We start from the raw sequence: 12,862 nt of genomic DNA, 5'->3' as shown, positions 1-12,862 counted from the left end.
TGAATGCTGCAGGCGGTATTTCATTACAAACAGGATCCTATTTTTTCTTTCTATAAAGGCAACATTTTTTTTTCTGTTTAAAAAAAGAATTTATATCTATATTTAAACAACAATCTAAGTATGCTATTAACTAGGACAGTCCCTATGTCAACCTTGGTTTGATTGGTCCTGTTCCCTGCCACCTCCCCAAACAATTAAAATAACTCTTTAGATTTGAATAATGAAAAGATGCCTTCAAAGGCTGTATATCCCCTAAAACACAAGAAAGCAACAGCAGTGAAATGTCAATTCAAGCAGAAACTTAACTTGCTAGCCATCTACGAAAACCTCTTTCACCTCCTCATCACTGTGGGAAGCATTCTGCGTGACCCCCTCCTAGATCTCTGCCAGAGGAGGGTGTGCCTGGAAGATCACCAGATTTCAGTGCTGTAGGTGCAGGAGGAGAGAGGGTGTTGCAGAATCCTTCACCTTGTGAAGACTCGGTAACACCCTCATTTTGAGTGAGTGTGTGCTGTCTGCAAGGTCGCAAAAGAGCGCAGCAATTTGTATTTATAAACTGGAGAGAGACACCGGGGGAGAAGTGATCCCTGGCTGGTTCTGTTTCAAAGTATTTAGGAATGGTAGCTGTACAAAAGTAGCTGCTGAGAAATAGGAGCTAGTGTATTTCAACAACCAATTCTCACCTTTATTTAACAAAGCAGAAGATAGAAGTCCTATTCCACAAAGCTACAGAAAAAAAATCTGCTGAATTTAGTGACTTTTAAATTGGGCCCACCACTTTTTCTGACACTTGTTCTTGCAGAAGTCCCACAAAATAACTTTAGATGTTATTTCGTTAGCTAATCACTCATTTCCCAACATCTGGGAAAACGTCTTAGCCAAAGTACTAGCCAACAGAGCTCTAAAAACATATCCTCCTGAAGACTTTTGGTTGTTTTCTCTGTTGTTCTTGAGGTTTTGGGGGTGCAGGGTGTTAGTGAATAGATAGCGAAAGATCCTACTTATTAATCGCATCTAATGAACATGTTTTCATCAAACTGTCTCAGGTGAGGCATGAAAAAGCAGTTCTTAAGGTGTAGTATGGCTATAATCATTCCTGACAGATTTTCTGTTGGTCTTTATTTAAGGGTTATTGTCTTAACCCTTAAAAAAAAACCAAAACAAAACCCCCAACAAAACAAACAAAAACCCCAAACAACCCCCACCCCCAAAAAAAACCCCAGCAAAACAAAAACTTTTCTAATCCCATTTCAACGTGATCCCAGTGCTGTAACTATTTAGGGTGGTTTACAAAGAGAATCAGAAAACATTTCACAGCCATGGTTACAGGAACTAAATAAGCAGTAGGCACTTGAACTAAGACAACTTTAACACCACAAAAGCACTGACGTTTTTCAACTTTGTTCTCTGAACTCAGTGCAACATTTCATTCTCTCTTTACCATAATCAAAATTTGATGTGCATTCTTTCTTAAATGGCATCTGATGTGGTATTTCTCTTCAGCTCTTTGTGGTTTCCTGTTTTTCGTACACAGATGAAAGTATCTGCTGAGATCTATTTAAATCTATTAAATTTATCATTTATGACATTCTCAATATAAGCCTCCAAGTAATGAGTAGATTTATTTGCACTTACAAATGTAGTGAATGCCTGATGCGGTAGAAATACAGGAGCATGTCTGTAGTGTTGTACTTCAAATTACTACTTATTTTAATTCAGGTTAACTGCATAATATTTATTATGCAGGACCAACTTAATACAGTCGGTCTTCCTCCCCTCTGCCCCCCCGTACTGTACTACCAAGTAATATACATTTCCGCATAAGAAAATAGTCAGAAAAACTGGAATAAAATATTTTGACTCTTATAAAAATAAGGCAATGTGAACTAATAAAAATTGCAAGAAATATTGATGAGTTTGTGAGGCCTGTGTCTTTTGTCATTTTAGCAGTTATTAACAAAATATTACTATGAATGTGTGAGATCTTGTTAACTCCTGAAAATAGTTGCGTATTGGTTAATATTTATATGTTGGTTATATTTTGGTTATTTAAAATGTTTTTAAAATATCATATAATCTTCTCTCAATGTGAGGCAGAACTTTTTTAAGAGAAGGTGTTAAGGCTTTGCAAAATTTGGATTTGATCCTAATGACAGGAGGAGAAGAATTGTTATTATTGAACAATTTCTCATAGTTTTGAGAGTGATAAAGTAGAGCACTTTCAAGTGATCAGCCTCATGTCAGATTCCAAATACAAGCACTTGGTTGGCAAAATAACTAATCTGCATTATCTCTGACTGTGCAAATGCAAACTGAATTTGACAGAACACGGCTTTGTATTAGAGACAATAATTTTAATTTTGTTCTATTCTGATTTCCCACCTTTTCCCACATTCACTACTGTCTGAAAATACTCCCCATCCTGCAAGAATGTGTGAAGGTGAAGATCTGAGAAGATGTGTCTTCTAATATTCATGTAACTGTCATGGGCTATGACAGGCCTTGGACTGGTATCGGTGGTATCTTGTTGATTGCTACCATGTTACTTGACCAGTGTTTATGAGCTTTAGCTGTAAAAAATGTCATCACAGTAGATACTAAATTGATGCTTATCATTCTGAGAAGAGAGGCTGTGAAGAAAGAGGTTCTTTACCAAGCACAGAGCTGGTCCTTTACATTATCTTTGAGAGGGTGTGAGGTTGGTTGCTACACCTACTTGGTAGGATATTTCAGTTTCTGCAGTGTTCTTTTTGTTGTCCTCCTAAGGAAGCTTGAATATTTATAGTTGTAAAATAAATGACACTTTGTGTTTAAAGGAAGGTAAACCATTCTTTTGTTTGCTTAGGTGGCTTTCAGAAAACTTGATTTTTTTCTTTTTTTTTTGTCTGTAGAGAAACCAAATTAATGTTCCGCTTCTTTAAAAGTCCAGTTCTTATGTCTAAATAAGGTATCAAATCTTAAATATGTGGCTTTATTAAATTTATTATTTCCACCCCTCTCACAGAACTATAGTGCCATGGAAAGTGTTCAGGCAGTGCCTTCATGAAGTTCATCAGATAAGCTCTGGTTTGGAAGCAATGGCTCTTAAATCTACTATTGACTTGACCTGCAATGACTACATTTCAATTTTTGAATTTGATATCTTCACTAGATTATTTCAGGTAAGATTTGAAAATTTTAGATATTTGTATGAATTTGAGAAGCTTAGTGCCCTGAGACAAGTACCTATGGGTCAAGGAAGCGGATTTTTTTGAAAAACTGAAATAACTGGAACACTAGAATTCAGAAATAAATTGTGCATTTTTTGTAGTCCTTCAGAGATATTTGGGGCATCAACACCTACATCTGAAAAACTGAAAACATCCAGCAACACCTGCTTCATTTCTGCACATATTTAGTATGATTACAAAATCGTTTGCTTTTACAATCTTTTTACAAAATCCTTAAAATCTTCTTACAAAATCGTTTGCTGCTTACTTGTTTTTCACTATTCTTAAATGCATTCCTAGGAATGTAGACCTTCAGGTACTTATCTGAGTTTTACTTGTGTTTCATTGTGCTTATGTATCTATATATACTTATATGAAGTGTTTCTAAAAACACATAAGGAAAGTTGCATGTCACTTTTCTTTTTAGGCGAAATGTAGGCCTCACTCTTTTCTTTGTGAACATATTTTTGCCATTAATGCTCTGCTGTGTATTTACAATAAGGGACTATCTTTGGGAATAGCATTAATTGTATTATTGTTAATAGGTAATATTTATCTGAAATAAGCTTGTATGTATGTTATGTGCCTCTGTTAACCTTGTGTCCCTTCTACAGAACATACTTGAATTATTTTAGTCAATATAGAAGGCTGTGCTGGTTTGCATCCATATCAGATGTATTGATTCTGAATTTGTCACTTTGGATATTTCTTTTGTATATAGGAATCTTTGAGGTATACAACCATTTATTTGATCATTTACTTTCTTTACCTCGTACAGTGATAAACTGGTGCACAGCTTCAAGTTGTGCCAGGGGAGGTTTAGATTGGATATTAGGAAAAAATTCTTCACTGAAAGGATTATCAAGCACTCAGGGACATGGTTTAGCGGGGGACTTGGCAGTGTTAGGTTAACGGTTGGACTCGACGATCTTAAAGGTGTTTTCCAACTTAAATGATTCTATGAATCTATGATTATTCTTTAGCCTGTTGGAGATACATTCAAAATACCAATTTTACGTCAAAGCCTGGGCCATGTGTTTGTTCTGTCTTCCATGTTATTCTGTGATAATCTCTGTTTAGCTTTCTTGGTTTTGCTGTTAAGGGAAAGGGTGCCATTAAGAAGTTGATATTAAGATTTGGCAGGAGATGATTAATGGTTTTAGTTTGCAGAGTTTTGATTTTGATCATCTCTTCTCCATTCTGAGTCAAAACTGTATCAAAGTTGAAAACGTTATGGTGTAAGTAATCTCTCTGTTTAATTTAACCACAAACATTGGTCACTTATTAAAACACACACAGGTTATGGAGGTTTGAACAAAACTTTGGGGGTTCTCTTTGATGAAATAATAAACTAGAGAATACAGATCATTGTACTTTATGCTGCTTTAGCAAACCCCCCTAAGCTTTGCCCTTTGTGTGGAGCTTGATATGATCAAGCATTCCCGTCTGAACGTTGCTGCACTTGGGATCAGTTTCTACTCTGTCAAAGTTTCTCCCTTTTATTCAGTATTTGGCAAACTAATATGGTGTTCAGGTTAGTAATCAAGCCCAAATCTTGATCTCAGACTTGACTGCAAAATGTCTGAGGTCCATTGGCTGCAACATACATCACTATGAAATGCATTTATTCAAGGTTCCTTTCTCTAGGATTTTTTTTCCCTAAGCATTCTGCTTACGAATAATAGCAGGGTTTGGGGTTTTTTCTTTGTTTTGTTTTAATCTGTACATCAAGTATAAAATTAAATGAGAAATCAGTGATCTGAGAAGTAACAGTTTGTTCTGACCCTATGAGGGGTCCTGTAGATTGCATTAAACTTCAGGACAGAAGCCTCAAATGAGATTTATTTTCCTTATTCTGAAAGCCAGTAAATATCTGTTTGCATTAGTTTCTTTGTGAGGCCATTGCTGGTTTAATTCATGATGGTGCCTTGTGCTAGAAAAAGGGGATCAGCAGTACTGATACATGTAAGGAGAGAAGACTGGTTAGGATTAACTTTTAATTTAACAAAGAAGCAGAGAGAGAATTTTTGCCAAACAGATTACCAGCTGGTGCAATAGCTGTGTAACTGTTGAAGTGAACTTGCACTGAACTTGGTCTGAGAACCTCTCCCAGAGGTTACATTTTACTTCTCTAGTTTTTAAACAGCTTCTGTAACTATGTGTGCATACACCCACGGAGAGAAAATCCCAATTGTTTAAGTAATCAAAATACTGTTTTGCCAACTGTGGGTTGTGTTACAGAAGAGCTATGTTTATAAGGGTGCGTATTCACAGAAGAAAGCAAGACAACTTTTTATGGAGTTCCTGTAGAAGTGAAGTTGCTCCCCCTGCCTCCCCACTGCATGCATGCACAGCTTTAAGTGCTGTGTTCTCTGACCAGAGATAAAATTAGCACAGCAGAATATGTAGATGCTTTGAAGGAAAGAAACTTCATTCTGTCACTGTTAACATGTTCAGTTAAGTTGTCCTTTTATGCAAAAATATTTCCATAGAAGAGAAAGTGTACAAATCTTCTCCCATTTAACATTTCTGCTTTTGTAATACTCTGTGTGCACAAGGCAAGCTATGAGTTCTTGCCCTTCGATTTTTCAGTTGTACTGTCATGTCATTTTCTAGGTATAGCAGTAGTGTGATACTCTGTAGAGTCCAAGCATTTGAGGAAGATACTGTCTACTGTCAACTTAGAAGCTTGATGGTCGTGATTAACCACAGAATTTGCACGCTACTTGAATTGATTTTATAATGTACTGTAGCAGGCCTTTACATTACCACGGTCCAACAAAACATCAAAGTACTGAGTGTTTGATCATCCTTTTTGATTTACATGCGTGCACTTGAGTAACACAACGGGAGAAGGAACGTTGTGTTTCTGTGAAGGAAGTGTCGATGTGGTGAAAGGGGAAGTCAACTCCCTTTTTTCTCTAGTTAGGGCAACTAAAATTTTTCATGTGATGAAGCCTTCCAGCATCCATCTTTGGTGAGGGTGCAGAGAGGAGCTGGCAAGATGCAGTGTTGCAACTAGGATTGTGATTTTTTTTTTTTTCTCTGTACAAAAGAAAGCTTGTACAAATTTGAAGACTTGAGGTTTCTTATGGCCTCTGTGCTGAAACCTTACTGTTCTATTTCATGTGTCTGATTTGAAGAGGTATTAATTTTAAAAGAAAACAGGTGTTCATGTTTAAGTAGCGGTTAGGGTTTGCCTGGGAAATGTATCATAATCTCAAGCAGAACTGTTAGGAAACTCTGCTCAGGTGTGTCACACAGGCATTTCACCTCTGCCTTACTAGCCCTTAGAAGTCTTTTTAAAGGGAATTTGCAGGGCACACAAGAACACAAGCCTCTTCTCTTGCGTTGCTTAACTTCACCTCCCTTGATCTTTTGACAAATACATTAAAAAAAAAAAATCTCCAAACCATTCAGAGGCAGTTTCTTGTCTCTCCAAATGCTGGCGATGAACACTTAATATATTTGTATTAAACCACTACTTAAAAATCATCCTTCATTTACAGTAAAGGACTGTTCTGTATTCTTTGAAGTGATAGCATATCAGGCATGTTCCACTGAGTTTTCTGAAGCATTTGCTATTCAGGTCAGCAAAGACTGTGATGAAGTGCTGTCAGTATTTGTTTTGTTTTCTGGCTGTAATACCACTATGGTAACTGAAGAAATCAAGAAGTAGAAAATAAGAAAAGGAATGACAGCTCGAATTAGTGGCTTTATTAGGCTTCATTTGTTAGTGTTACTTATAATTAACATTGAAAGTGCCTCAGGACCTCTCAAGAGTAGGCTTAATTGTGTTTTTATTTAACCATGGCGAAGCTATACTCTCCAGATTCTAACTAAACATGATGTTTAATATTTTATGTAGCTACAAATAGGAGATCCCTTAAATTCAAGGTCTTCAAAATCTTTATCCAAAAGTTTACACTTGATGTTCTTGGATTAATTCTTTTGAAGGAACCCTTGTAGCACAGCTGGGTATGTAGGAGGACAGTGTTTTGTACTATTTAGACCTTAACCAAAAGTGCGTATTTTTCAGCTGAAGCTACAACACTGTAGGTCTCTCTGACAAATTGACTTGAGTTTTATTAGAAATATGTAACTACCTGGCTGCATCTGTTTAATTGTTTATCTTCTTTTTTTAGCCGTGGGGTTCAATCTTAAGGAATTGGAACTTCTTAGCTGTGACGCATCCTGGATATATGGCATTCCTGACATATGATGAAGTAAAAGCGAGGTTGCAAAAATACAGCACTAAGCCTGGGAGGTGAGAGGGTTTGCTGATTATTGCTTTCCAAATAAACTTGCAGTCTCAGAAGCTACATAATTATTCTAGGTTCATACTTCTATATTGCTTGATACTTACACTCACTGCAATATTGAAGGAGTGAATTTTTGGTTTTTTTTTTTTTTTTTGGTAACAGTGAATCAGAGAAGTAGTAGGTATTTTTTTTATATTTGTGATTTTATTTATATAAAAATGTATTTTTAAAAATAGTTCAATACTGAAGCTTAGAACTCCACATTCAAAAAATGCTGACCTTTTAGATTTTAAGACATAGGAATTTTGTAACCATGGTTTTTACACCATAATTCTTCTACAGTGCTATGAAGCAAAAAAATACTGTATTAGCACACAAAAGTCTAAATAAGTACAAATAAACAGGAAAAAAAATTGAAATTACATTGCTTTTCCTTTCTTCTTCTGAATTAGGTACAACAAGCAATGCATTCTTGAATAGCATATTTGAAAATATAATTTGCTTTTCAAAATTTGCATTGAATTGTTGCTTAATAGTAAAGTAAAAATCATCTTAACATCTTTCATGGTAGCACATTTAAATTATGAATTTAATCAGTGCTTGTGTGTTCCTTTTATGTTCATTATTCTTTTTCTTTGCCAGTAATGATTCTATATCACAAACTCTGCACCCAGAAAAGGAATCTGTGAGACTAAATATCATGACTTGTAGAGTTTTAAATAATTTCTGTGTGGTGCTATACATACTGAATTATTCAAACTGAACTTTTACTGTTTATGCCACTTCTGTTGTCCTTTTTTTTTTCTTCACTCAGATTGGAGAAATAAAAATTCATTAATGGATTTAATCCTATATTAGTTAACTTTTATTTTGCTAGTTTTACCTTTCAGTTATGAAGCTTTTTTTCCCTAATGTCTAGTTGTCGAACCTTGCTGCAGCATCACATGTATATACATGGTTAAAAGTGCATCATTTTGAAACTTTTTAGAGAAATCTAGCAACAGTTGTACCCGTATTCTGTACTTGGTTTCTGTTGATTTTTAGCAAACAATATACTGTATCTTATTAAGTTACGTGACTGGTCAAGTGCATATATACAAGAATCTTGTGGTTCCAGTAGAATAACATTGATTTTTAGCTTGGCACTCATGAACACGCTATGGAAGTCAGATAACTACCTTGATTTTGAGACTAGTTGCTATACTTAGTATTTTCTCTATTATTGATTCTGATTCTGTGATTATAAAAGAGAAGTAATAGAGAAGTTATCCAAAGTTGCCTTTATGTTCCTTGTAAATAGAGAGTTAGTTTTAAGATAACTTTCTATTGCGTATCAGAAAATGACTTTCTGAATTGCTTAAGTGAAATGCTGGAGTGTGAAGAGGAGATATGAAGTGAAATTGCTTCTTTAATCTGTCTAAAACATCCTGGAAATTACAAGATTCTGTTCAAATGAATAGTTACTACTTCGATGTAATGTTGGCCCTATTAAAGGTTGTAAGAGCTATGCCAAACTTCAGGGAGGCTAAGATTTCTCATTTTAAACAGTTTGGAAGGAAATAAAATATTGATGTATAATTAAGAAAAGCTGCTCTATAATACAAAATTGAGTTTGTGGCATTTCACTGTGGGATGCTTTTCTGAATGAGGTTTTTGCATATGAGATGGTGTCTGACATGAAAGGGACTACAGTTTTTAGTAGGAAGAACTAAACATGCCCAATACTATTGCCTATAATCTTCCTTTTCCTCCTACTGTGCTCTCTGTCTACAGTATGTATACTCCCAGCTATCACCTGTAACGCAGAAGTATTTAAATTTAAGTCCAGCTGGGTTGGTATTATCTGGTATTTTCTGAAGTAGAAGTGATATTTCTTCTGTCCTGTTCACCTCCTCTGGTACACACAAAATTAACATTGCTAGTAGAGCAGTTTTTATTATTCATCATTCACATTTCTGTTGCATCTAGAGATGTTTTATATTTCCCCTTCCATTCGTTCAGGTTATTGGCCTGTGTATGCACAAAAGATGTATGTTGTAGCTACGGAGACTTGATAACATAATACACTGTTCTTGAAAAGGTTTATGGGCATGTCTAAATGTACGTTAACAGGACTATTCACAGTGAATGTGCAGCTTTCACTTTGAGAACTAAAAAGCAAGCAAATGAAAAGTTAGGGGTAGGGTGCTGCTGTTACCTTATTTCTGCCCATGAGGAACTGACAGCGTAAAAGATGCAGGTTTATTTAAGGTTATAGAAAGAACACGTGGCAAAATTGGGAATCTGACCCAAATCTTCAGAGTCCTAATTCAATGTCTTAACCAGAGGCCATCCTTGCTCTCTTCACTTGTTTTGCTGAACTCCGATTAACACTGACTATTTATTCATCCTGTTTTTACCAAGCTACATTTTCAGACTGAGTTGCACTCGCTTGGGACAGTGGGCCATTGGATATGTGACTGGCGATGGGAACATACTGCAGACCATACCTCACAATAAGCCTCTGTTTCAAGCTTTGATTGATGGCAGCCGGGAAGGATTGTAAGTACAAATTCCTATAGTCACCATAGCTAGGAAATCCTGACTTCCTTGTTCTTCTAATGCTTATATGGGGAGTTATCTTTAAAACAGAGAATCTGGATATGGTGTTTAGCATTCCTTCGGAGTTTAAGGACCATCCCTTTTATTCATTTGAAAAACACTTGTTCCCAGGTAATTCCATTAACCACAGTTAACCAAAGCCATATCTCATAGCAGATAAATTCCAGGAGAAAATAAAATCGGGCAGCTGTCACATTGATTCCTTCCCCACCCCCCATAAGAGTCCCAAATGCACTTAAGCTTATTGAACAATTACTACTGCCAGTTACTCATGTGTCTAACTCTGGACAATGATTTGAAAGCTATGTAATTGTTTTTTTATATATTGTGCAGCCAGAACATTTTCCAGGTTCTAATAGTTTACTGAAAAGATTCATAATTATAAGACAGTGTAAGTTTATAGGGAGAAGTAGTACATTTTTACTAGATTGGCTGAAGTAACAGGCAAACTTTTGGTGTCAGAATCTTTTCACTGGGATACATGTTTTGATATATCCATATGGTCATAATGGAAAAAAAAAAAAGGGGAAATTGATCAATTCTCAAAAAAAGATTGAGAAACCCTTTACAGTCTTGCAATTTTTCTCAGTCCTGTGCGGTCCAGTAGTTTTTTTTTCCAGGTATGATGATTTCATACCTGTAATAAAGCCCACACTTATAATGGTAGTGTTTCTACTTGACAAAAACTGAGCAAACAAAAACTAGAGCTGAGAATATTTAATGCAGAATGAAGTTTTTATACCCTATGTAAATATAACTTTCTCAGTGTGACTTAACAACATGACTTTCAAGAAACTGTTTCCAAGTTAGAGGTAACATAAATCTGAGTATAGAACAACTTAGGGTCTCTGTAGTATCATTTAACCTATTATTAATTTCCCACGGGATTGAAATGCCTCCATCAGTTCTTGCTTAAAGTCCAGTCTGCATCTTGGATTCCCAGTGTAGATTCTTGTCATAATATACACAGATATACACATATATAATATTATGATATATATATAACATTATATATATCATGATATACACAAATGTGTGTTACCTTCTATTCTGCTCCATTACTTGAAGTAGCCTATAGAGTCACCGAGCATGATGCTCGCAGTGGAGAGATCGCTAGGAACATATGCAAGTATAAGCTCACTGTGAAATGAATATCTAAAATAATATTCTGTTGAGCTACCCCCAGAAAGTTATCTGTTAATCAAAGCTCAGATGCATTCTGGTGGTAGCTATGCATGTGAGGTCAAAATCTTTCCTGTGCTTTTATAAATAGAGTTGAGCATGTGTCAAAATGCATATGTAGCAATTCAATTGCACCCAAAAGATAAGGTGCCTGAGGAAAGATGATGAATTTTAGTTAATGTCTACTGTAACTTTGAAATTTCATAGGTATTATTTAGCTAATAAAGCTAAAGAACTGTGCATATTTATAACAATCTTCTTGTGATGCAGCTATCTGTTCCCAGATGGACGAAGTTATAATCCTGATTTGACAGGATTATGTGAACCCACACCACATGATCACATAAAAGTCACACAGGTATGTTGCAGAGTTTGTCTGCTATTTTGTAATCTTCACTTCCCTTAGTATCTCATCTAGCAGTGATAATAAGCTTTTATTAAAATGTGAGAAATAAATTCGTAAGAGTGAAAATATGTTGTTGGTAGAAGGGCTTAGATGAAGAAAAGGATAATAATCCTTTAAACTCTAGAGCTGATGGTGATACAGATGGCATGTCTTGGAAAGTTTTGTTTATTCTAAGCCTCTTCCAAGTGAGAGATGTGTTAACGGTTATTAAAGATTTTTCTGATATTTACGTTACAGGTTTATATAGCTTCGTTTTTCCTTGCTACTAGCAGATGGGAATACAGAAATAAAATCAAGATCAAATGTTAGTTTTGAAGCCTGAATAGGAATGGCACAGTTTGTTGACAGGTCTAGGAGGAAAAGTATAGTTCATATATCGCCAAGATACCGGTTCCAGGGTCCCTCTCCTTTCTTCTTCGTCTGTTGTGCAAATTAAAAGAGAGATCAGGGAAAAGCAACAGAAATAATTAAGTGCCTAAAGGGAGTCACTTTGCAGAGAAAATTAGAATATCTAGATGTGTTTGTAGTCTTGTTAAGTGATGATGTGATAAACTGATGTGCAGATATTTGATACTCAAGTAATAGGAGGTAGCCACCACGAGACAAACGCTTGATTAAAAATGATGCTGAAATTAACACTAGAAGGTTAAGGTATACTGTGTAGAGCATTTTTCCTGACAAAAGCATCTGGAAGACTTGAGGATATGTTCAAGGAAAGACATCAGACTAGGTACAAGCCATGCTATTTCAGATGGTCTTCCATTTCTTCAGAGCAGACTGGATGACCTGCTGAATCTTCTGTAATTCTGAGTGCTCTATGTGCATTCCACCTCCAGAAATATTTTAGAAAAGAAGTATTCATTACCGTCTATGGTATTATCAGGAATACCATTATGAAAATATCTGTTTCCTAAGTAAGAGGATTCCTGAAAACAATTACCTGAAGAAAGTCTGAGTACTTCCACTTACCTGACTTCCCTCTTTTCCCTCCAGTCTTAAAATAGTAATGAAAGAGTAATGCAGAGATATCAAATATTTGTGTTGCACAGAATGATTTTCTAGCCCCATATCCTTTCTTTTCCTCAAGGAAAGGAAAAGCAGCTTAGACATTCTCAGTGATTACTTTGTTCTCCACAAGTCAATCATGTTGTATTTTGAATTCACTGAATCAATCCAGTTGCTTCTGAACTTGTAGTTATGAG

The 12,862-nt window shown here is 35.7% G+C and overlaps 1 protein-coding gene across 2 annotated transcripts in view; it reads left to right on the top strand.

Moving 5' to 3' along the window:
- The window catches only part of CBLB (Cbl proto-oncogene B), a 136,111-nt gene that overhangs the window by 75,856 nt on the left and 47,393 nt on the right, over positions 1–12,862 (top strand). For both annotated transcript variants that reach the window (XM_076350328.1, XM_076350334.1), the window contains exons 5-8: positions 3,005–3,161; positions 7,355–7,476; positions 9,875–10,012; positions 11,525–11,612. In XM_076350328.1, coding sequence (XP_076206443.1) covers positions 3,005–3,161; positions 7,355–7,476; positions 9,875–10,012; positions 11,525–11,612 — 505 coding nt within the window. The remainder of the gene's footprint in view (positions 1–3,004; positions 3,162–7,354; positions 7,477–9,874; positions 10,013–11,524; positions 11,613–12,862) is intronic.

This window comes from Aptenodytes patagonicus, chromosome 1 (genome assembly GCF_965638725.1).
Source record: "Aptenodytes patagonicus chromosome 1, bAptPat1.pri.cur, whole genome shotgun sequence".
In the NCBI taxonomy this organism is placed as follows: Eukaryota; Metazoa; Chordata; class Aves; order Sphenisciformes; family Spheniscidae; genus Aptenodytes; species Aptenodytes patagonicus.
The sequence above is the reverse complement of the archived record's forward strand: the minus strand, read 5'-3'. Positions and strand labels throughout refer to the sequence as shown.